Consider the following 27158-nt stretch of genomic DNA (forward strand, 5'->3'; position numbering starts at 1 on the left):
TGCTTTTTCTGATGAGACCAACTTTAATCATAACCATGGTGAACTTTCAGTTAAAACAAGTGACGTAGCTTACCTATGTTAAGAGTTCAATGTAGAAACCCTTTTCCTTCCTATTTTTTCTTATTTTTTAAAATTATTTCCACAGAAAGAACGTGCTCTCTGAATAACTGTACAGTGGCCAAAAGAATTGGAAAAGGAAAAGATGCTACTGTCATCTTTGAGCATTTCAGGAAACCCGTAGATCCATTTGTTCAGGAAAACTGTTCTTGCAGTGCTGTAAATTCAGAGATAAATCCTTCCAATGAAAATATTTCTAATTCCTACGGAAACGTACAAAATGGAAACATTTCTATACATGAAACATACAGTGGACAGATGGAGCACAATTTAGCAGAATGTAGAGACACTTCTCAAGTACATATATATGATTCAGGTCTTTCATTTTTTCCCAGTGATACCAGAGAAAGTGTTAATGGGGACTTCATGTTAAATTTGACACAGCTTAAAAATGTTTTAAGTGGTCTTTCTGCTGCTTTCCCCCTTCATAACAATATTGGCTCAAGCACAGTTATTACTTCAAAACTCATTAAAGACCCAAGACTGATGAAAAGAGAAGAAAGCATAGGAAAACATAATAATATTACAGGTTTAAATAAGATTTTGCCACTTGAGAAGAGTTTAGATTTTAATTCAGAAGAACACCTATCATCTACGCAAAATAATTCTGCCTTCTCATCTGAAGTTGTGCCTGGTGATCGTTCTATTCTTACTAATTGTTTGGACGCCCCTTGCTTCAAAGTTTCTTTTGATGATTCACAGTCACAGGCTCAGAACTGGGGCTCTAAGAACTATGATTATACAACTCCCGGTAAAATTACCATGGCAAGACAGTGTAAGGGCCAAGACAATTTTTCCTTCCCAATATGTTTGCCAAATGCAATTTCAGAAGTTGAGAACCAAAAACACAATGAGGAAAAAGTCCAGAGATCCCAGCAGAGAGGCAACATCTCACTTTTAATTGAAGAAGAAGGTGAACCACGTAACTCTCACAAATCAGTGAATACTTGTACAGAAGGGTACAGTAGTCACATCTCTCAGAAATCATGGTCTTCTAATTTAGAAACTGTATATCAGACTGGTCAACAAATGTCTACAGTTTTTCCTCTCCAAAAGAAGGAAAGCATACGTGGGTACCTTCAAAATATTGGGAAAATGAGAGACTTCACTAGTCCAGAGGATAATTCTGAACATGGAGAAAAGCAAATTTTGTGGAAAGAAAATGATTTTACTAATGAAGCAAAAATCAGACCAGTAGATAATTACATTTCTTTGCACCAAGAATACAAAGAGAATGAGAGTCTTTGTTCTTTCAGAAAAAATTGTGATCAAATACCAATTACTCAAGAATTAGAAATACCAAAATCTTCTGCATTTACCACAAAGGATAAATATGACCTAGATCATCTAGCATTGGAATTAGAAAGTAATCTTACTCCAAGAGTGGAGAGCCTTTCACAAAAACATTCTCAACCCTCTTTGGAGTATGAAGATAACATTCATACAAGTTTTGCAATTTCTCAAAAACTAATGGAACTAAAATTGGAAAAACCAAATCAAAACAGTGTTAACATTATGACAAATGCTCTTCAAGAAGCAAAAGACATTCCTCAGGACAAAGAATTGCCAAATGATAGAATTACTTCATCTCACGACATTAAAACAACTCATGACAATTCAGATTGTAGCATAGCTGGTGAACATACATGTGTCCATGAAAATGATCCAGTGTCACTAGAGAACATGCAAAAAGACTGCAGAGAAACTTTTCAAAATGCTAATAAAGGTCAAGGTCATACTCTGTGCTGTAATGCAGAGTTGTACAGTGATATACACCTGAATACTGATTTTAAAGAACAAGGAGACAATGATAAAGAAAATGAAAATGAGGCTAAAGAGGAAGACACTGCTTTGTCTACAGAAAACAACAGACTAGATATATATGAAGATGAGAAGCAGGGTTTTCGTACAGACAAAAATTATGCCATTATAGATGAAAGAAGGGAGAATGAAAATTACAATAATGTAGAAATTCTGAGTTCTGAAGAATTTTGTACATTTAATTTGACTTGGGGGAAAAGACATGTATCAACAGAAACTACATTTTTAGAAAGTGAAGATACTATCAGTGCCATAAAACAGAAAGATTCTCAAAATACAAGCAGAAGTGTAGAGCATTTGGCTTCCACAACACTTCCCAAAATTGCAGCATCTTCAGTGCATGTAGCCTCAAATGCTGCAGTACAGATAACTGGTGATATGGTACCTACATTAGGCACAAATCATGAAGATCACCAAAGATACCAGATTAAAGAAACTTGTTCTTCTGAGAGTCTAGATGTTGGTCTGTTGGTAAAACATAAGGTTTCTGATTGTGAAATGGATGTGGATAACAATAAATTTCATGACTCATTTTTTCAGTCAGTAAGTGACAGCCGCATTCTTCAGAGTTGTGAATTGGAAAATAAGATTGAATTGGGATCAGAACTGTGTGATGATGTTTTTCTAATTCAACAAAATACTCCTAGCCATAGAAATGCTCTATATGAAGAATTTGGGGCCTCATATGAGGCTTTAAAGTCTCGTATTGATTGGGAAGGTCTGTTGGAAAGCAATAATGGGGAGAGGGAAGTTTTGAAAAGCTCCAGAGGAAGGGAGAATAATGATCAACATTACTCTGAGGAAAGTAATTCTTCCTATTCCTCCACACAAAAGGACAAAGAACTCTTCAATCCAATTTTACTTCCAGATTTACAAGTGAAAATCACTAATGTATTTATGCCAGGATTCACTCCAACTTTTGAATCCCCTGCATTAGAAGATAATTTTTGCAAAAACATAACTAAAACCAAAGAACCAGAAATGGATGAGGAGGAGAAATTGCCAGGATTTGAAATCTATTCCCAGTGTTCTGGTGAATATTCACATCACCCATGTGAAAATGAATCTGGTAATACAAGCCAAGAATCAGGACTAGTGAGTAAATCTGAAATCTCACTTTCTCTTGATGCAAATCACAATACACAAGGAAATCATGCTTCTGAAAAACAAAACAGTGGACCTCTGCTTACAGAGCCCTCTAATGTCACAGCATTAAGTAATGAAAGAAGTTGTTCCTTGACAAATTCAAAAACTGATTGTAATGATACTAGAAGTAAAAAGGACACAGGATCAAGAATTAGTAAAAGAAAGCCAAATACACCTTTCAGAAATGAGAACACAGCACATAAGGATTTAAAACATCATGAAATTTACGGAAAGAAGAGGAAGCTAACCGATCAAGACTCATCTGAATGTTTTTCTTCATTATCCCAAGGGCGAATTAAAACATTTTCAAAGTCAGAAAAACACATTAGGAGTGTCCTAGATATTCTAAATAGTGAAGCATCTTTATGCAAAAGCAAACGTCTTTCCAGAAAACTTGACAGAGCTGTTCTTCACTTAAAAAAAGCTCATAGGAGAGTTCACACATCTTTGCAACTTATAGCAAAAGTAGGAGAAAAAAGAAAAGGCCCATTACCAAAATCATATGCAATAATATGCAATAATTTCTGGGAAAGTTGTGACCTTCAAGGTTATAGCTCTGTGTCTGAAAGAAGATATTATTCTACTAAACATTTTTTGTCAAAAAGAAAATATGACAGGCCAGGAGAGAAAAGAGCTTTGGGATTTGAAGTGGGTAAATCATTAACTCATGTATCAAAGCACAAGTCTTTCAAAACAAGTAGAGAGAGAATCACAGAGTGCGTTTCTAAGAAAAATGTAGCTAGCAGTGTCTCCAGAAGTCACACCACTATTCATGTGAGAGAATTTTGTGAGAAGGAGTATCCTGAATCACAGTTAGCCCTGTGCTCTACACCCCAAAGTACGAGTTATTCAGCTTATAACAAGAGCAGTATGAAAAGTCTGAGATCATCAGAACTTCAGCCATTTTCTGGAAAACCTGGGTTTTTGTTTTCCGCATCCTGCCCAGATAAACTAACTAAAAAAAACAAAATTGACACAACATTTTTATCTAACATCAGTAAATATGAAAAGCCTGAGTACCATTCAGCAAATAATAAAATTAAGGATCTAATGAAAGAAAGTAATTCTGAGACTAATAAATCAATAAATAAGAGTAATTCAGTATCTTTAAATTGCATAAAAGAAAATAATGTAAGTTTTAGCAGAGACAAAAATTATGATGCAACTTGTATAACGCACACAAAGGTAAAAACTGACATAGTTATTTCAGTTTTAGAATCAAATGTGAAGCACTTTTTAAATGTTGATATCTATAAACCAGATAACCTTATTTTATCTGGTTATAAAAGAAACTTGGAAGTAACCTTTCCTATTGAAGAATGGACAGCTCCCACTCAGAGCTCCAAACCAGGCATTATTGCAGGAGACATGCTTATGGACCCATTAAATCCAACTCTGATAACCCACAAAAAGTATAACAGTGTTCCTCAATTGTTAACAACCACTCCAGTGACAGCTAGTGAAGGAGAATCTTCAGAATCTTATTTGGATAGACAGAGAACTTTTTCTGTCGATTCTTTTGCAACATCCACTAATGTACCACACTGTCAGCCACGATGTGGTGGAAAGGAGTGTCTAAAAACAGAACAGTGGTCTTCAAGTAATTGTTTCCATATAGATGAGAATGACTCAGGTGTTCTTGAGAATTCTGAGTTGGGTCTCAAATTAGTAACCGAAGAAAGTAAAAGTTGTAGGAAAAAAACAATGAAGAAACTATTTTCCAATGAAAGTTCTTTGCTCTTAAAAGGTAATATGAAGTGTTCCTCTTCAAAAAAATGTATGGCAAAGACAGACATTCAGGACAGAAAAATGTGGAAAGTTAAACATGCAGAAAAGGCAAAAGATTCACTTCACATAAAAACCATGACTGAAGGATTCACTGCTACTAAGTACAAAAACCAAAAGAATAAGATCTTAGAAGATTCCTCCTACTTATGTGAGAAAAGAATTAAAAATAATGTGATTGATTCTCATCAAATCTTTGAAGATATTACTGAGGTAGTCTCTTTGAATAACACAGTTTCTAATCATCTTAGCAAAAGAGAGAAAGAAGGGGAAGTTAAAGTTAGTAATAACTCTCAGTCTGACTCTGCATTGCATTCAGAAATAGCTTGTAATTCCAAACCACACATTACAGGAATGAATCATAGGCCTGTTTTACATATGCACTCTCAAACCTCTGAATCCTCTACTGAGAAGAAACCTGCATCAAACGTGAATGGATTAAAAGAAAAATACTGCTCAGCTGATCATTCAGCTCTTATACATAGGCTAGCTCAAATTTTGAGAAGGGCAGATGAAACATCATCTTTTCAGATTCTACAGGAAGAAACTAAGGCTTGTCAAAGTATTCTCCCATTATTTGTTGAAGCTTTTGAAAGAAAACAAGAATGTTCTCATGAACAAATCTTGATTTCAAGAGAACTGTTGGTAGAACAAAACCTGTGGAATAATTGCAAACACAAATTAAAACCATGTGCTATTGACTCCTTGGTGGAACTCCAAATGATGCTGGAAACTATTCAATTCATTGAAAACAAAAAAAGGCTCTTAGGAGGTGAGCCAACTTTCCGAAGCTTGCTTTGGTATGATGAAACATTGTATGGTGAGCTGCTTGGTAGACCACGTGGATTTCAACAACAATCCAATTTCTATCCTGCTTTTCAAGGAAGGTTAAAATATAATGCATTCTGTGAGTTGCAAAACTATCACGATCAGCTAATTGAATTGTTTGAAGAAACCAAAAGGGAAAACAATTCATACTATGCATTCTTAAAATACAAACGGCAGATTAATGAATGTGAAGCAATAATGAAGCATTGTTCTGATTGCTTTGACTTTTCTCTTTCTGTTCCATTTACCTGTGGAGTTAACTTTGGAGATAGTTTAGGAGACCTAGAAACCTTAAGAAAAAGTACTTTAAAGCTGATTGGTATGTATGGGGACTCTCCTAAAGTTGATTCCTATCCAGGAAAACAAGATCATTTGTGGATTATCATAGAAATGATCTCCTCAAAAGTTAATTTTATTAAGAACAATGAGGCAGTAAGTATTAAGATATCTCTTTATGGTCTGGAACATATCTTTTTTGATGCTGCAAAAAGTCTTGTTTGGAAAGAAAGGAGACAGTCTTTCAGCAAAAAATACTCAGGAAAGAAGGATAAAGAAATGCTACTCAAAATGAATCAGTATGCTTTTTCTAAGTTGAAAAATATATATGATACGTTGTCTAAAGATTTAAGCAGTGAACAAATTTCCAACATTGGGCTTGAGAATACTGAGACTGCTTCCAGAAAGTCAGATGACCTAATAAACAAAGCTACAGTTAACATGGAAGACTGTAGGTTTAACAGTACTTTGCTTTCACACCCAGATATCTGTTGTGTTAGTGAAATATTGGATCAGGCTGGATTTGCAGACTCTGAGAAATTGGAGGAACTCACTTTGAGATGTATTGGACACCTAGAAATTTTAAAAAAATACTTTCAGATGCTGCAAGAAGAGAACATAGATCATATTTTTATCACAGAAGAAAATGTTTTGGACATGGTGAAAAACCACAACCATGGAGCCATAATTTTAAAACCTGCAGCCATTGAAACCTATATTGAAATTGTCATGCTTTCAGAAACTGTTCACTTTCTTAAAAACACAATGGCAAAGAAACTAGACAAACAGAGGTTTCGAGGTATGCTTTGGTTTGATTTGTCACTTCTTCCTGAGTTGGTTTGCTGCCAAGAAAAAATGGCTCCTTTTTCATTTCTTAAAGATAACTCAACAGATTGCCTTTGGAATGTCATAGAGACTGCTATTTCTGAACTTAAAAAAGATCTGGATATTATTTACAAATATAGTGAAGGGATTAATTGTTCATACGCTCTTCATTTGCTCTCAAGAGAACTTGCAGAACTTTCAGAAATAAAAAAACTTCTAGAGATGTCCAAGTATTCCGTTTCTACATATATTGACTTTGTGCCATATATAGCATCCATAAATTACGGAAGCACTATGACAGAGTTAGAATACAACTACAATCAGTTTTCTACACTGCTCAAAAATATAATGGCTGCCCCTCAGAAAGATTTAGGGAAAATGGCTCATATTATGAAAGTCATGAAAACTATTGAACATATGAAGATAATATGTGCTAAAAATGCTGAATTAACCATTTCCTTTATTCTGTGCCAAATGCTACATAACAGAAAGAAGACTTTACAACTGAAGAGAAAAGAAAAAATGAATATGCATGTGAAACCTAGGAAGAGTATCAGTAAATCTAGTACTTTTATGAAAGTGCCCTCAATTTCAGAGTGCATAATGAAAAATGTTTCAAATTCCTCTAAAAAACGATCTATCACTGTAGACAAATGTGAAGACTCTCAGGAACAAGAGAAAAACAGTACTGTTTCCAGCTGTAAAAAACAAAAGGTAACCAATGTTTCAAAACATACAGTATGTAAGTATTACTTTTAAGAACAAATCTACTCTTGAAACAGGTAGTTTGCAGATTGGTAAAAATTGAGAATGCTTTGTATATTGCCTTGCAATGTGAATTTACTAAGTAAAGAATTGTATTATGGATATCTGGCTGGCTAAGTCAGTGAAGCATGCAACTCTTGACTTGGGGGGCATTAGTTTAAGCCCCATTATGGGTGTAGAGGTTATTTTTTTTTAAATTGGATAAAATAATTCCTATTAGCTACAAAATGATGATTCTGTATATGAGAAACACCTTGCAAATGTCTACTTTTAAACTAAAAATTATTTAGAAGATATTTCTTGGAGGAATATATATAACTTCTTAAGGGATAGTCCAATGTGAATGTAAGTTATTTATCAAGTAGCTTCTATATAACAAGGCTATACTTAATGTAGTAAATATTAAAAGCTGGCTAATGGAGCCTGTGTTCTTGACCATTATCCACATGGAAAGAATAGGACAGATTTTTTAAATAGGTGATTAGGAAGGAGTTACAAGAAGTCCTACATAAACACATTTTATTTAACAAATTATAGAAAACATTTATTTTGTACCTGGCACTATTCTAACAATTGCACAAATATTAACTTCTTTATCTTTCACAAAATCTTTATGATTTACTATTATTGTACATAGTATTATGTACATACTATTATTGTACATAGTATTATGAGGTACTATTATTGTCTTCTTTAAAGGTATAAGACAGAGTACAGAAAGGTTAAATAACTTTCCCAGGGTCACAGAGTTAGTAAATGGACAAGCCCCAGATGTAAAACCAAGCAGTCTAGCTCCAGAGCCCATACTAACCTAACAACCTACACTCAGAGGCTACTCTTAAAATTTTTTGAGAATTTCTCAGTTCAGAAGTAAAGGGAATCCTATATGCAAAAGAAAAGGAGGAATTTTGTCTTAGGTTACTGAAATTGTATTTGTTAATTAAACTAGTTCTGGAGGCCAGGAAACCAATCATTTATTTCACTGTGTTGATAGGAAAACAACCAACCAGTTTGTAAGCATACTTCCAGTAAGAGTACAAGTTGTGTATGCCACACCAACAGTAAAATGAGAATAATAAGAAGGTGTTATAAATATTTAGAAGAAAAGTTTTTTTAAAAGTTTTTTTTTTAATTTCAATGAAGAAACTCCCTACATGATTTACAGACCAAACTCCCTACATGATTTACAGACCAAAGCTTTGTCTTAAATTGGGAAAATGTGTTATCTAATGAAAGTTAAATTAAGAGGGGTATCTAAGTTATGGAAAATATTATGAGCAAAGGCACAATGTTTATTGACATTATTTGAGAAATTAGTTTTAAACTAAGTCTAGAAAAGAATTTAATTTAGTGGACAATACCAGTAAGCTAAGGTATTTTGGAAAGAATATTGTTTCAGATTATAAGATGTCTTAAATATAGGCCCAAGGAGTTTAACTTTATTCTGTATGTATTGAAGGTAATGTCCTGTGAAATGTGTTTTTTCAATGATTTAAAGAGTAGAGATTCTGAGTACAGTTAGAAGTAACATGTCATCCAGGGCTTAGTTGAGGGTGCTATTTTACAGAATAAGAAATGAAAGTCCCTATTTGACAATTACTTAAAAATGGGACTTAATGACTGGTTTACTAGAAAGAGCATATACAAAAAGAGCAGTTATAAATGGACTCCAAGATTTGTTATAAGATATGGGGATAGAAATAAGTCTGCAAAATGTCTTTTTAGAAAAGTATCTCTAAACATTTGTGACATATGGGAAGTCTAGCAGAGTCACTGGTTTTTGAAAGGGGGAAGATTAATGAATGTGGTTTTAGACCAAGCATTTTAGATGATGACACAACAAGAAATTGTATCTGATGTGAAAATAATATTTATATTGTATTTTATGCCATTACCAATGCAGGTTTTCTTTTTAACTTTTAAACATAGGTTGACATGAAAGATGTAACAGAAATCAACAGAGAAGAGGCAACATTCAAGCATCCAAGGTAACAGCTGCCATCAGCCCTATCTGAAGAAAAAACAAAATTAAACACGTATTAAGGAACAGTGCTAACACATTTATTTATATACCTCTATTGGATATACATGTAACTTAGAGGACAAGAGTAAGATTAGAAGGGAGAATAAGGTTTCAGATTAGGCAGTACTTTAAGGTTTAAGGAATTTAAAGTTTATTCTGTAAGTATTGAAGGTATACCCTGTGAAATGTTTTTTTCAGTAATTTAAAGGATAGGGAGATTCTGAGTAGAGGTAGAAGTAGTAGTAAGAGAAGAGTGGTGTTTTATAGAATAAAAAAGTAAAATTCCATTTGACAGACATTGTTTAAAGAATTTATGGGCATTACTAACTCGTTTGCTAAAAAGAAGATAATATGACAAGTGATTAGATTGAGTTTTTTAAACTTGTGGCTACTACAGACCAGTCACATTTCAAAATTGGTTAAAAAAATAGAAATTGCTAATTTATATTACTAAGGGGGGACTTAGTCATCAATATACATATATTATACTATTGTCTCATTAAGGGATGTTTAACACCATTATATAGGAGGAACGTGATTTCAAAATAAAGGCTAGATCTTTAAACTCAATTGTTTTTATGAAAAACTCCCTACATGATTTATATTTTTTCAATCTGACATGAAGTGGTGCCACTGGACATATTGACCATCTCTTATTCCATTCAGCTCTCTCAGAGCTGTCAGTTTGTGACAAGCTTCATTTTTTCTATTTTATGAGAGAATGGGTAATACAGAACAAAAAAGATGAGAATTCTAATTTCTGTCTTACTTGGTTCCCCTTCTTTATACATTTTATTTATATTTCTAGAATCCTTTTCCAGACCCTTTAAATAGTTGTGTAGTGACACAAAGATGAATAGGCTTTTAAAGGGATAACATAAATCAGTTTTACAATCATCTTAGTTCTGGTAATTAAATATAGGTAGTATTTGATACTCAAAAATCAGACTTTCCTGCTCACATAGGGGAATTAATCCAAATATAAGGTTAATAAGGGGTGATATTTTCATGGAAGAATACTCTCTAAGAGAATGGGTAGAAGAGTAACCATACAAGCAGCTGTCAATGTATACGGTTGAGATATCACTGAAACATTATTAGAAATGTGATAAAGCAGAAATTGTACCTTCTGCAAAAGGTCAAAGTATTGTACAGAATTGTATGAAGATGTTGGTTGTCAATAAAATGCCTTTTAGAGGGGCACCTGGGTAGTTCAGTCAATTAAGCGTCTGTATTTGGCTCAGGTCATGATCCCAGCATCCTGGGATCGAGTCCTACATCAGGGTCCCTGCCTGGTGGGAAAACTGCTTCTCCCTCTGTGTGCTCTCTCAACTCTCTCTCTCTCTCTCATTCTCCCTCTCAAATAAATAAATAAAATCTTTAATTTAAAAAAAAAAAAAGCTTAAAATGCCTTTTAGAGAGGCTGGATTAAGTAAAATATGGGGCATTTAGTTTGAAACTAAATATATACAAATTCCAGGCCAAAGATTAATTTCTTTTGCTTGGGGAGGAATGATTACTTTTTTCTTTTCAACAAGTTCTTTTCCACTTGTAATTCAGAGAATTTGATGAGACACCAAAAAATATAATCATCCTGGAGACCTATATTAACAGTCTGGCTCTAGACATTTCCATAGTGGATGCTTCCTTCAGCCTGGTTGAGACTCTAAATTTAGGTAGGAATGTCAAGGATATTAAATTGGCATGATATTTTGGAGGTCTGTGTTTCCTCTTCTTAACCTTGAATGGAAAAGCTATCTTAGTAGTTCCCAATAACAGAAGATGATCTTTTGGCAGGGGCAGGGCACAGATGATAGTTTTGTCAGTTATATATAGCCATTAAAAGTAAAGAAGATCACCAACAAGTTGGAAGTGTATGAATGCAAAACTACAGTAAAAAATTGGATGTGGTTTCCTACTTCTAAAAGCCTTTGTTAGGAAATATCCAGTGTATAAAATAATTACAATATTGACCACACTGCATATATTTCTTTTTTTTTTTAATTTATTTATTTGACAGACAGAGATCACAAGTAGTCAGAGAGGCAGGCAGAGAGAGAGGGGAAAAGCAGGCTCCCCACTGAGTGGAGAGCCCAATGCAGGGCTCGATCCCAGGACCCTGGGATCATGGCCTGAGCTGAAGGCAGAGGCTTTAACCCACTGAGCCACCCAGGTGCCCCCACTACATATATTTCTAAATGTATCGGAAATGCATTTGAAATGCGGAGTGTGTAATATTTTGCAGGAAAAGTATCTCAATTCAAAGCAAGGAAGTAGGGGTGCCTGGGTGGCTTAGTTGTTAAGCGTCTGCCTTCACCTTGGGTCATGCAGAAAGCCTGCTTCTCCGTCTCCACCTGCTTGTGTTCCTTCTCTCTCTCTCTCTCTCTCTGTGTGTGTGTGTGTGTGTGTCTCTTTCTCTATCAAATAAATAAAGTCTTTTAAAAAGTGGGAGGAGGGGCATCTGAGTGGCTCAGTGGGTTAAGCCTCTACCTTTGGCTTAGGTCATGATCTCAGGGTCCTGGGATTGAGCTTCACATCGGGCTCTCTGCTCAGCCCGGAGCCTGCTTCCCTCTCTCTCTCTGTCTGCCTCTCTGCCTACTTGTGATCTCTCCCTCTCCGTCAAATAAATAAAATCTTAAAAAAAAAAAAAAAAGCAAGGAATGAAACTGGGGGAACAAGTTACACATACACTGCTGATAGAGATAATGTAAATTTTAAGAATTCTCCTGAATAAAAACTTCAAATACATGTTTATATTAAGTTTGAAGTTGTTTTTGTGTATATGTTATACTTAATAGGACCATGAGATCTCATCCCAAAAGTCCACGCGAAATAGGAGCAACTTCATCTGACAATCTGAAAAGAAACCATGTATCTCAAAAAAAGATTGAGGTGGAAAGATCACTACCTGACTCACTCTTACCTTCAAAGAACTTAAAAGACACTTGCACATCAAAGCCAGAGGACAGAATAGACTTAACTAATATTTCATCTAATACTTCGAAAGACCTCACTGGACAACAGGGAAACTTAAGTAGCATGAAGAAAAGCAATGCGAATTTTAGTGCTCCTGAAACAAAAACTGATAAGAAAGCTTGTTCTTCTTTCACAATTTGTGAACAAAGAAGTGTAGATGGCATATTTCCAAAAGACTGCAAGATGCCTTCACAGAGATTTCTTAATCCTGCAGAGAAATTTTGTCCCTCAGACATAAAACCAGGAACTGAGCCTGATGGATCAGTGCTCTCAAAGCCTGTTTTCCGTTTTGTTAGGGACATCCCTGCCAATATAGAAACAAATGACACTGTCTTTGAACTTCAAGATTATGAAATATTAAATTCTTCTATTAAAAATTCTGCATGCACCAATTCTTCAGAATCCAGATTTAATCAGGACAAATCTCCTATTCTGCAAGTAAATAAAACACAGCCTGAAAAAACTGAGTTAAAAGAGAAATACATGGATACCTTGAGTCCCAGTTCTATACCTCTAGGAGCATCTGAGGACATAACCCTTAATGTAAATCAAACAGCAGAATACTCTTTTTCTGAACAACAAAATAATGAAAATCCGAAAGTCCTAACTCAAAATGCTGCAGCATATTGGAATGAACTTCCACAGGCTGCATGTGCTCCAATATGTAGTTCTTCGGCGTATGCATTTGGAACTTCATATCCTTACTACGCTTGGTGTGTTTACCATTACAGCAGCAGTGGCGGCAGTTCCCTTACCCAGACATATCGTGGGATAACATATGAAGTACAGCCACCTCCTCCTGGGATGTTGACTGCAATTGCAAGTACAGTTCAAAGTTCACATTCTAATCTTTTATACTCTCAATATTTTGGTTACTTCGCTGGGGAGCGACAAGCAAGTGACTTTCTGCCAGTGAATGGGTATTTTCAATCTCAAATGCCTGTTCCTTACAATTTTCAGCAGCCAGTTTTTTCACAGTATGCTCCCCATCAGTCATTCCCACAACCTGTATACCCTTACCCTCCTGATTCAGGTGTGCTTCCAGAAGTTCCATGGACTTATGGTAAGTTTTATAAGTTTTAGTGCTCACTTTAATGAGTTTTTACTTTTCTCTCTTTGTACATTTATGTAAATGAAATTTACAGCAGGTCATCTATAGTAGTCATTTTTTGTGCAGGCTCATAGAATTGTTCAAATCTGTGAATTATGTTGTCACATGGGAATCTTGTTGTCAGAGATTGAAACAAAAAGAATTGATAGTATCACTAATACGTCCTTCAGCAAAAACCAACTTTGGTAACTAGTTAAGTAAATTATAGGTAATTCATACCGCGAAATACAATGCAACAATTACACGATTTAAATTAGTTTGTGGGTTTTTTTTTTTTTAAGATTTTATTTATTTATTTGACAGAGACCACAAATAGGCAGGCAGAGAGAGGCAAATAGAGAGGCAGGCAGAGAGAGAGGAGGAAGCAGGCTCCCTGAGAGCCTGATGTGGGGCTCGATCCCAGGACTCTGGGATCATGACCTGAGCTGAAGGCAGAGGCTTAACTCACTGAGCCACCCAGGCACCCCACTTTGTGGGTTTTTTAAAAGAATTTTTAAATTTATTTATTTGACAGGGAGAGAGCACAAGCAGGGGGAACAGCAGCTGAGCATGGAGTCCAATGTAGGTCTTGATCCCAGGACTCTGGGATCATGACCTGAGCCAAAGGCAGAGCCACCCAGGTGCCACTTAATGATAATTTTTAAAACTATGTTATATAAATTTACCTGTGTAAGTAAAGGAATGCCTAGAAATACTGAAATGAAATACAGCAACATTTTAAGTTGTCTGCCTCTGGGTAATAAAATTGGGGGATTGTAGAGGGAGTTCTTAATATTTTCTAGATTTCCTACTATGAAAATAACATTATTTTGATAAATGGAGAAAAAGAGTAAAAACCAAGTTGGAAAAGAAACTTCAATCAGATAAAGCAAACTTTCTCTTGGTATTCTAATATACTATCTGAGCATAAGTGAGTAGAACAGCTTGGTAATTTGCCACTAGAAGTTGAAATTTTTTCTCTTAAATGCAACTTTATTTGTAAAATATGACTGGAACATAGATTTTTAAAATTAAATTGAAATATATATTTACCAATATAAAGCAAAATTTAAAAACAACTATTAATCTGACAAAAACTACGGTTATCCATTAACACTCCAGTATTCTACCATCATAGGTAATATGTACTATAAGTCAGTTTAACCATCTTTTAAGGTCTTTCAAATTAAAAAGTTGTTTCCTGGAACATGTGGTTGGCTCATTTAGAAGAGCATGTGACTCTTAATCTCAAGGTTGTAAGTTCAAGCCCCACATTGGGTGTTGAGATTAATAAAAGTAAATAAACTTTTAAAAATAATAAAATAAAAAGTTTTTTCCCAACTCTAAATTCTCATAAATTAGTAAGTAGAAAGAAATTGAGTTCATTTATTCATTCTTTGGTCTGAATTGGATAAGAAGCAGCTTGTTAGCATAGCTCTGTCTCTTATTAAAAAATCTGATCACAGGACCTCTATGTTGGAGTTGCCACTTGACACTCTATGACCTATAGGAGAAGATTCAAATACTTTAGCTTGAAATGCAGGGTTCTTCACAGTTTATGTAGCCTCATCTCCCACCACTTCCACCTTTGTATTCAAGCCACATTGAACTTACTGTTCTCTCATACAATTCCTCTTGTACTTCCATAGAACTTTTTGTGTGCCTTTCTCACATGATAAGTTATATGAGTATTATATGATATTGTAATTATCTCTGCATTTTTCCCTTCCCATCCTGACCCACCAAATAAGTTTAAACAGGACTGGGAATTGTTCACCTAAAACAGAAGAAAAACAGTAAAGGAGAGGAGAAAGAAAGAGGAGTGAAAGTGGGGAAGTGATTTTCCTTTGTGATTTTCCTTTGTGATTAATTTGGCACACTGCTTTTGCAGTAATAATAGACACACCAAGCATAGTAGATGTAGCAAGCCTATGAATTAAACTAGAAATTTTCATTTCTGAAATAGGAAATCTTGAATGTAATTATTTCATAAAGGTTCTCAGAGTTTGAGCTTTTTCATATCCTTAATAATTAAGCTGTTGGTGATGCTCAAAAAGATATCTCTGGAATCAAATCCAGCTTTGATTCTCAATTTTAATTTTAATTGTTAACCTACTTGTTTATATTAGTCAAGTGAAAATAAAAGGAAAAGAAACAATTACTTACTGTATTATTAAGAAGTAGCTCTGAAAGTATTATGAGGCAGTAAGCACTTCATTTAGTTTTTATGAGTACAAATAATCTATAGAGATCACCTCTCATGCTTTCAGGAACTACATCCTTCTAAACATATGAAAATCCCTGTGACCCATTTTTGATGTTTTGCTCTTGATGCTTGTGTTCAGTGCCATAAATGGAACTAAGGGGCTAGGTGAGCCCTGTGTGTGAGGCACATTATTACCTCCTTTACTCCATTTAACTCTCCCAGAGTACCTGAGAGGCATGTAGGGATTATTGTTCTCTTACAGATAAGGCAAGTACTCCTTGGAGATCCTTAAATAACTTTTAAGATCCCATGGCTATTAAAGGGCAGATGTGCAGTTTGAATTCTAATATTTTTAGTACTAACTTAACTCAGGTCTTCCATTATACTATTACGTATTATGCTTAGTCAGCATCATTAACTTATCTCAAATCTTTGTGGTTTTTTTCTTTCAGTTCCGTGGCAACAAGAACCTTTTCAGCCAGGACATTGAAAAAAGTCTTCTGTCTACTGAAATAAAGGGAATTTAACAAGTTTTTCCAAATATTTTTTTAGTTACTTTTTATTTTTACATTTTTTAAATATATGTAAATGTGGTAGGAAATATAAACCATATAGCTCTTTATAAAATGTTTAAATTCAACAGTGTATCATATAATGCAATTGGAAATCAATTTCTGACATCTGAAATACCAAAATTATTTCCATGCAATATTTTAGTGAATGGTAGTAGGCTATTTTCAATATCCATCAGAAATATTAACAATATTTTGAAATTTATATTTTGAAATGTTTCCATCACAAATGTTACAGTTATATAAAAATTCTTTTCAGATTATCCTAATGGAATAAGGAGAGTAAATGTACCATTTAATATGAGTAAACTTAAGCAATAGTAGTAAAATATTTAAGATTTTTCTCTCTGATATTTTTTGATATATTGTTTATAGTAGCATTGTGCCATTTGACTTAAAGGATATTTTTTTTACTTGGGTTGGTCAATCAGACCAATAATTTTATAATTCTTAATATGTTACATAATTCTTTGTCTAATGTGACAAATTCCTTTAATTTCAGTATTTTCTAATTTTTACTTGCAAAACACGTTTTAATAGGGAATTTGGTTTGTATATTTCCAGTGTTTGTCTTTGAGTAGAGATTTTTAAAACTTTTATGTTTGAAGTAGTTTAATATCATTGTATTGAAATTAAAGTACATTTAGTAGCTTTTCCTAGGACCCTCTTCCACAAGATTATTTCTATTGTATTGTATTTCATAATTCAAACTTTTCTTAAAATTGATTTTGTAGCAAATAATAAGGAATAATTTCTTTAGCTTATGCCATTAGTTTAGTCATATTTTAGTAATTTAAATAATGCAGCACAAATAGAAGTTTTTAAATTCTGTGGTGATTTTTTTTTTCCTTTTCCAACATTGCACAAAAGCAAAAAGTGTCTCAGAAATAATCATAATAGAACAACAGGAGTTGCAGTGTGTAACTCTGGTGTTTAGCACCCTCTCTGCCCACCAACACCCAACCCTGTAAAATTACAGCTGGAAAGATCCCATACAACTGGATGGACCTTTCTCAAGTACTAGCAGGCCAAAAGATGTGACAAGAAATTTGCTTTGGCTCAAACCAAATAACAGAGCTTTAGTGTTTTCTCAAACTTTCTATGTTAGCAGATTTTTTATGTTACCTAACATAGGCCTCCAAAAAGAGTATAATTCAGCCAAATTTATGTAGAAACTAATTTTTCAATTTAGAAAAACACTAAGAACCCCCCAGGATAAGACTCTTTACTCACAACCAATACAATGGAATTCAGAGTACTTAAGGTTCTTCTCTAACAGATCTTTAAAAGAGGAAAGTCAAGCAGAGAACTGCAAGAAAAAACTAAGGGATTTGAAGATTATAGAATTTAAGCAATATTAAAATAACATGGACAAGGGAGGAAGGTGGAGTGAGGGCTTTGTCCTTATAGTTTTATTTGAAACTAGTCTGTAAAATCTGAACTCCTGAATAGATAATAAAACAGTAATACTATTACTCAAAAAATTACTATCTCAGTCATTTGGTCAATTTATTATTAAAAATGTCTCTGTTAGATAAACCAGAAGTTAAATGTTTAAAAAATGCTTTCTTTAAACAACATTCAGGTTCTGTTAATACTATCTTGTGATACTTTTATTTCATGAGTTTTGATTTCTTAAAAAAAAAAAAAAAGGAAAAAACACCTTATCTAAATATTCAGCTATATTTTAAAATCTGTGCTACAAAACAGCACATGAAAAACTAGGGCATTTTCTTCCTGCCCCCCCAAATACGTGTTTTGGTTCCAAAAGTAAAAATAGAAAAAATTAAAATTTGAGCAAACATTATTTTTTTTTAAAAACCTGGTTATTTGTAAATATTATTGTTTTGGAATTAAAGAGTTACCTGAATAAACTGAATTCCGTTGAGTTTCAGTGTTTTTTTTCCCTTTTGTGTTTCTTGACTAATGAACAAATATATGATTGATCCTTGGTTTACACATACCCACTACATGAAAAACAAACCACAAAGAACTGACTTAATTAGACAACTAAATAAACTTTGGAGACCTCCTTCCACTGCACCTTGGTTTTGCCTTCACCTTCCTTTCTTCCTTCCTTTCCCCCCACTCTACAAACTTCCCTACTTCCTGGAGTTCCACAGGACAGCCAGAGTCCCTACATTCATGCAGTTCTCATGCCATTCAAGAGGATAAGTAATGTACATGTAAGGGATTCCCTTCACATCATGCATGTAATACGGAAAACAAAATAAAGTATTAGAACAGAGAATGACAGGATGATACAGAAGCTGAGATGATCAGGGAGGTAATCAAATTAACTTATATATTCTTATGTTTTAATTATATCACTCTGCCTTCCATATATATATATATATATATATATATATATATATATATATATATATATTTAAGAAGTACCTGTGAAACCTAAGTTCTGGATCTAGCCACATACAAGGCTATACCCCTCATTTTCACAATGAGGAGATTCCCAAAACCATTTTTTAGTGAACTTAAATATATAAACTTTTGGAGATACATCTGTATGTGATATAAAAATATTTAAAATTGCTTTTTATTAACATATAATGTATTATTTGCTTCAGGGGTACAGGTCTGTGAATCATCAGTCTTAGACAATTCACAGCACTCACCATAGCACACACCCTCCCCAATGTCCATAATCCAGCCACCCTATCCCTACGCCCCCAGCCCCCCAGCAACCCTCAGTTTGTTTCCTGAGATTAAGAGTCTCTTATGGTTTGTCTCCCTCCCGATCCCATCTTGTTTCATTTTTCTCTCTCCCTACTCCCTACAACCCCCCTGCCCTGCCTCTCAAATTCCTCCTATCAGAGAGATCATATGATAATAGTCTTTCTCTGATTGACTTATAAAATTGTTTTTTTAATGGGATGTCTGGGTGGCTCAGTTGGTTAAGCATCAGACTCTTGGTTTTAGGCTCAGGTCATGAGCTCTGGGTCATGAGATGGAGCCCCACATTGGGCCCTGCTCTCAGCGTGTAGGGTCTGCTTGGGATTCTCTCTCTCCCTCTCCCTCTGCCCTTCTCCCCACTGCCCACTGCTCGCATGTTCTCTGTAAATAAATTTTTTTTAATTTTATTTATTTGATACAGCACGAGAGAAAGAGCATGAGCAGGGAGAGGGGCAGAGGCAGAGGAACAAGTAGATTCCCCACTGAGCAGGGAGCCTGGCATATCCATCTCAGGACCCTGGGATCATGACCTGAGCCAAAGGTAGATACTTAACGGACTGAGCCACCCAGGAGCCCTAAATTTTAAAAAAAAATTTTTTTTAACTCATTTTGTAGAATGATTGATTGTATCCTGTCATGCATCTTTGATATCAATATCTGTCATCAGTAGAGGCTTTTTGAATTCTATGACAAAATTTTTCAAAGAATATCATCCTTTTAAGTTGTTTGAGGTGTATGCTTTTTTAAATCTCTCTATATATATCCAAAATTTCTTTTCACTGAGGTCATTTCGGGGTAATTTATTTCCCCAAAACATTTTTTTGTGTAATCTGAGGTTTTAATAGAGTAAGTTTCCATACTTTTTTTTTGATGGATATAATTTTATGAGGAAAAAATGTCCAGGCATATGTGGTATTTTAAAACTATTAAAGGAGGTTTTTTTACAGGCATAGTTTGATTTCAGTTTGTACAATTTTGACAGTGCTTGAGTGCCATGATAAACTTCCAGTTGTCCATACAGTTTGAGAAATAGATTGTGGAGGAAGAAAATTAAATTATTTTTATTGGACATTTTTCAAATTCTGATGAGTACAGTTGTAAGATCAGTGACTACAGATTCCTAGTTAATGAAACCAAGAAAGTAAGAGGTTGCTTAGTAATGCAATATAAAAGATTAAAAGAGCTCAGAGAATAAGACAGGAAAATTTTCTAAGACCAAAATCCTTATTTCTTGAGCAGTAAGCTCTGCTGCTTGCTTTATTAATACCTTCTTATTTCTGAATCTTGTAACCATTTAAGAATCTCTCTGGTGTTTACAGGAAACCTTCTTTGAAATATTCTACGGAACGCTTAAGCTCATAATACACTGCATTCTAATTTGTCACAGGAAACTGCATATATCCTGAGATTTATAACTACTTTCATTTTTAAAATCTATTTTCCTTTATTAGGTAAGAATAACTTATATCTATGACGGATACAATTTTTTTTTAATATGAACATCTTTAAGAAAGCTAGTTCAGTCAATTGAGCTTATTTGGTTGAAGATTACACTTACATTCAGGCGGCAATTATTGAACATCTGACATGTGCTAAAAGTATGCTATTCTCTGCATGTGCATAAACTAATCTTTAATCAGTCCCATAAAGGGAAGCATTCTTTGCTTATTTTATAATGCATTCATTCAGAAGGCCATATAATATTTTTATTCCTCAACTCATCTTTGTGAACATTAGGTAATAGTTTCCAGTATTGTTAGTTTGAAAAGAATGTAAGATCTGTCTTAATTTTCTCTTTGACATGCCACTTGCTGCTTAAATTCCAGACATCAATTTATGGTACCTAATATATAATCTTTTAAAATCTGAATTATAGAATATAATAGAATATGCAAAAAACAATAATTTAATATTTTTGCATGTTTGATTAAAAGATAGTTGCTGTGTACATACCAATAATTCCAGTCCTTGGCTAGGATTATTTTAGTTGTATTGAGAAGTGAATGTATTTTTCATGTTGGGAGTTCACAACATGTGACTCCTCTAGCTAAAGACCTCTCAACTTTTCGACACGTATAACTCAAAGACTGTTCATGACTCAACTTAGAGTTGCCTTACTCTTACAAGTATTCCTAGATTCCAGTGCGGTGGATTATATAGTCTTCTTTTAAAACCTATTAACACCAAGTGGGAGCATCTCTCACATTATTATCTCACTTTGTGAGATATCTTGCTTGCTCTTAACAAAGATTGTAAGCTGCTTTCAAGCCAGAAATACCTCATTGACACTTCATTTCCAAATGTCCGCTGCTGGGCTGAGCAACAGAAGATGCTTAATATACATTTGCTGTTTGTAACTTGGAGTATATTTTTACTGAGTGGAATAGATTTTCATTTTGTCTTTTTTGAAAATAAATTATCATCCCCACTCTTAAATCTTTTTTGGATTTTTTTTATTCTGACGTCTAAAAGGGGCAGGATAAAATATTCACTAACAAATTGTTCTTACTTTGCCATTTGATGGGTGCTTACCAGACATTATAGGAGAAACTTTTTCCATTATTGTAGGTTCCTAGATCAAGAACCCAAAAAGCAGGGAGAAAAACTTCATTTTTTGTCTGTCTCAATATTTTGCCCTGAAAAATTAGTGAAAGATAACAAAAGTAACACAGCTGGTTCAGCAGGCTGTATGTGCATTTTCTTTTCTTTTCTTTTCTTTTCTTTTTAAAAAGATTTTATTTATTTATTTTACAGAGAGAGATCACAAGTAGAGAGGCAGGCAGAGAGAGAGAGAGAGGGAAGCAGGCTCTCTGCTCGATCCCAGGACCCTGAGATCATGACCTGAGCTAAAGGCAGTGGCTTAACCCACTGAGCCACCCAGGCACCCTGTATGTGCATTTTCAATAGATGACATATTTGAAACATTAATTTTATATAGTTGATCTGTGAGAAAGTTAAGAAGGTGGGTATAGGCCCAGGAAATTACCACAGAAGTAAATGGTCTTAAGAGAGGGAGGAAGTTAGAGAGCCTGCCTCTTCATAAAGAGTATGGAGCAGAATAAGCTTCAGCATAGCATTTGAAGAGAAAAAGTGGTGACAGAATTGATTTTGAAGAAAATGCCACCCATCTCCAGAACTTCTACATTCTGCAAAGCTGAAACTCCAAACCCATTAAACAACTCCCCTTTCCCTCTCTCCAGTCCCTGGCAACCACCATTCTACTTTCTCTCTGATTTTGACTCCTCTGGATATCTCATAGATTCCTACAATAGTTGTCTTTTTTTTTGATTGACTTAGTTCATTTAGCATAATGGCCTCACGGTCCATTCATGTTGTAGCCTGTGTCACAATTTCCTATTTAAGGCTGCATAGTATTCCACTATATGTATATACCTCATTTGTTTATTCATTCATCCCATGAACATTTGTGTTGCTTCCCCTTTTTGGCTATTATGAATAGTACTGCTATAGATATTGATCCACAAATAACTCTTCAAGACTGCTTTTCATTATTTTGGACGTATACCCAGAAGTGTTACTGCTGAAACACATTGTGATTTTTTTCTGAAATTTTTTTATTTTTTTATAAACATATAATGTATTATTAGCCCCAGGGGTACAGGACTGTGAATCGCCAGGTTTACACACTTCACAGCACTCACCATAACACATACCTTCCCCAATGTCCATAACCCCACCACCCTCTCCTGACCCCCCTCCCCCCAGCAACCTTCAGTTTGTTTTGTGAGATTAAGAGACTCTTATGGTTTGTCTCCCTCCTGATCCCATCTTGTTTCATTTATTCTTTTCCTACCCCCCAAATCCCCCACATTGCATCTCCACTTCCTCATATCAGGGAGATCATATGAAAGTTGTCTTTCTCTGATTGACTTATTTTGCTAAGCATGATATGCTCTAGTTCCATCCACATCGTTGCAAATGGCAAGATTTAATTTCTTTTGATGGCTGCATAGTATTCCATTGTATATATATACACCACATCTTCTTTATCCATTCATCTGTTGATGGACATCTAGGTTCTTTCCATAGTTTGGCTATTGTGGACATTGCTGCCATAAACATTTGGGCGCATGTGCCCCTTCGGATCACTATGTTTGTATCTTTAGGGTAAATACCCAGTAGTGCAATTGCTGGGTCATAGGGTAGCTCTATTTTCAACTTTTGGGGGGAACCTCCATGCTCACATTGTGATTAATTTTTCAAGGAACTACCATAATGTTTTCCATAGTGGCTCCACTATTTTACATTCCCACCAACAGTGCAAGAGGATTTCAATTTTTCCACATCTTCATCAACACTTGCTATTGCTGTATTTTTTTTTTCCTAAGACAAGAATCTGATGCTTAACCGAGTCACCCATGTGCCCCACTGTTTTTTTGGGTTTTTTTGTTTGTTTGTTTTTGAAGTAGTCATCCTATTGAACATGAGATGATATATCTTTGAATTTTAATTGTCATTTCCGCAATCCTGTTATTTGGCTTTTAACACCCAAGATTCACATTTTTTAAATATATGTTTTGTTCAGCCAGATTAATATTGGAAAAAATATGTCCCTCCACAAACTCGATGTAATGTTTAACAACATGATGTATAGAAAAGCCTGTGACATTCCAAATGCATAGACCATTTAGACACATTTTTAGAAGTGATCCAGGTGTCAAAAATAGGATAAGTATCTCGATAGCACAGCTAATTCTCAGTGTGAAACTTTCTCAATGATTGCATGTTTATCCGAAAGGCTTTTTTCCAGATTTATCTTTCACGTGTAGCCCTTGGTTTTCTTAGTGCATGTTACCATCCCAGATGAGAGCACATTGAAGAGAATTGCAGATAGACAAGAAGATAACTAATATACAAAGCTACTGTTTATAAAAACCATATTGTTTGGTGGTCAGAAATCTATGTTTTAAGCATTTTACATTCAAACATGATAGCCTGTTATTTGTACATGGATAATTTATCATGTTTTTGTTAATTTTAGGAAACTGGAAATTTGGGGTTAGCATGTGTGTTATCATTTTTCCCATTTAAAAAATTGGAAAATGGGCTCCAACTGATGGAGAATGACCTTGTTTTCAGATAAGGGATAGTGGTTTTACCTTCTACCTGATTCTGATGAAAAACAACAGAAGTGTTTTTTTTTTAAGATTTTATTTATTTACTTGACAAAGATCACAAGTAGGCAGAGAGGCAGAGAAAGCGAGAGATAGAGAGAGAGAGAGAGGGAAGCAGGCTCACCGCTGAGCAGAGAGCCTGATGCGGGGCTCGATTCCAAGATCTAAGATCATGACCTGAGCCCAAGGCAGAGGCTTAACCCACTGAGCCACCCAGGCGCCCCAACACAAGTTTTTTAAACAGTCACAAACTTACAGAAAAGTTGGAAAAACGTTTACTCTTGAACTATTTAAGGGTCAGTTAGTAAGTTGATACCTCACCACTCCTGAATACTTCAGTGTGTGTTTCCTGCAAAGAAGGAAATTCTCCTACATCATAGTATAATCATCAAAATCAGGAAATTAACACCAATACCAACTACCAGCAGATCCTTAGACCCCCATGTACTCTTCACCATTTGTCCAAGGAATGGGCATTATAGCAAAATGATCCAGGTTAGAATCACATGTTGTATTTCATGGCTAGGTCTCTTTAGAATGTCTCATCAGTCTTTCTTTGATTTTATTTTTTTTTTAAAGATTTTATTTATTTGACAGACTGAGATCACAAGTAGGCAGAGAGGCAGGCAGAGAGAGAGGAGGAAGCAGGCTCCCCGCTGAGCAGAGAGCCCGATGTGGGGCTTGATCCCAGGACCCTGGGATCATGACCTGAGCTGAAGGCAGAGGCTTTAACCCACTGAGCCACCCAGGCACCCCAGTCTTTCTTTGATTTTTATACCTCAACACATTTATAAATTAACTTGTACAATGTCCCTCAGTTTGAGTTTGGTATTTCTTTATTATTATCTCTTCATCTGGACCCGTGTTTTTCATAGTGAACAAACCTATACCAAGAGTTAATAAACTAAAATGTAGACCAAAGAGTAGGAAATGATTTAAGACCCAAAATCACAAAAAGGAAAATAAAATGGATTTGACAATAAAATGGGTTTCTCAACAGACTGAGAAAAGTTACTTGACACAGAACTAGAGAACATATAGAACATACTCCTGGAAATCAAGAATATTGAGCCTCCTGTTATTTGAATAGGCAAATCACAGAAGAGGATGCCCAAATGCCAACAAATGTACAATGAGATATTCAAACTAACTAGTAGAGGGGAAATGCAAAATAATAATGAAATACCACTTCATACTCCTCAGAATTTCAAAAGAAAAGTCAGAAAGGTAAGTAATGTCATTAGGCAAATAGATAAACTACTGTGAATTCATACAATGGAATACTACTATACATTAAAGTTAGAAACTAAAGACACTTGGGTGGTTCAGTCAGTTAAGCATCTGCCTTTGGCTCAGGTCAGAATCCCAGGGTCCTGGGATCAAGTCCCGCATCAGGTTCCTTGCTCAGCAGGAAGCCTCCTTCTCCCTCCAGTTGGTGGCCCTCCTGCGTGTACTCTCTCTCCCTGAAAGATAAATAAATAAAATCTTTTTTTAAAAAGTTAGAAGCTAAATACTTAATACCATAATGGCCACCACTTAGTGAAGTTAGAAATAAAGGCATAGCACAATACAAATATATTTATACGCATTTGAGACATAATACTGTATATATTACACGGATAATTTAAGGATATATGTGAAATACATTAAAGGATACTCCTCAAGGGAGAGAAATGAGGTTCTGTATCCAAGATGAAAGAAGGAACCAAGGATTTTGCACAAACTTCTTGACAATACACCATAAAATAAGAGGATTAAGTATATCTGTGCATCTGAGAACCAAAAGAAAGTGAGGAGTTAATTTCCATAACAAACTATCAAAAGATATAAATTATATCCATGAACTTAAAAAACTATGTGACTATGGCAACTTTAACTTTTTTAAAGTGTTAAGATGGCAATAAGCTAAATATAGTTGTAACCAAGACTGTAAATGTCATAAGTTCACCTGTCAAAAGATATATTAAGATTAAAACTTCATGTGTTGCACTGTTCTGTCATTAATTCCATGACACTAAATGAGTGTGTTGCAATTTACTTCAATTCTGACACCACATGGTGTTAGCAGAGACCCCTCAAGTGAAGTTCAGAGTCCTTCACAAGACTGTCTCCAACTAAGGCCTTGTTTGGTTATTTGTACCCAGTACTCCGGGTTTTTGATTACTTGAGGCCCCTCCAGCCTCCAATTTCAAGTTTTTCATAGCTTTCAGATCTTGACTCAGAGTTTACCTCAACATTTTTATTTCTTTAAAGACATTATTAATTTATTTGACAGAGTATGAGAGAACACAAGCAAGGGGAGCAGCAGGCAGAGGGAGATGGAGAAGCAAGCTCTCCACGGAGCAGGGATCCCGACGCGGGACTTGATCCAGGACCCTGAGATCATGACCTGAGCCAAAGGAAGACACTTAACTGACTGAGCCACCCAAGCCCCCCTCAACACTAATTTTTAAATAATTTTATTATTTTTAAAACAAATAATAACCCATCCAATTCTCTCTCTCTCTCTCTTTTTTAAAGATTTTATTTACTTATTTATTTGAGAAAGAGAGACAGATGGCAAGAGAGAGCACAAGCAGAGAGAAGAGGACGTGGGGCTCCATTCCAGGATCCTGGGATCATGATGGGAGCCGAAGGCAGACATTTGACCCACTGAGCCACCCCAGCACCCTTAACCCATCCAATCTTGACATTTATTCCCTATGTTTTCTGTCAGCATCCACGCTAATAAATGTACTAGCATATTTCTTAATTACTCACTAGATTTTTGCATCTAGTTTCCTTGAAGGCTCATGTGAGAAAACATGCATAAGTGAACTTTGCATAAGTGAGCAGATTGTTCTTTGCCTACTCAACAGTCATCCCTAGTTAGAAATGTATTTCTTTGCTGTTAACCAAATCC

General features: G+C 35.0%; 1 protein-coding gene across 2 annotated transcripts in view; it reads left to right on the plus strand.

Moving 5' to 3' along the window:
* TEX15 (testis expressed 15, meiosis and synapsis associated) overlaps positions 1-18303 on the plus strand; it is a 74665-nt gene extending 56362 nt beyond the window's left edge. For both annotated transcript variants that reach the window (XM_059156269.1, XM_059156270.1), the window contains 4 exons: positions 146-7512; positions 9493-9551; positions 12385-13625; positions 16311-18303. In XM_059156269.1, the coding sequence (XP_059012252.1) occupies positions 146-7512; positions 9493-9551; positions 12385-13625; positions 16311-16348 (8705 nt within the window). In that variant the 3' untranslated portion in view covers positions 16349-18303. The remainder of the gene's footprint in view (positions 1-145; positions 7513-9492; positions 9552-12384; positions 13626-16310) is intronic.
* The last annotated feature ends 8855 nt before the right edge of the window (positions 18304-27158 follow it).

This window comes from Mustela lutreola, chromosome 18 (assembly GCF_030435805.1).
Source record: "Mustela lutreola isolate mMusLut2 chromosome 18, mMusLut2.pri, whole genome shotgun sequence".
In the NCBI taxonomy this organism is placed as follows: Eukaryota; Metazoa; Chordata; class Mammalia; order Carnivora; family Mustelidae; genus Mustela; species Mustela lutreola.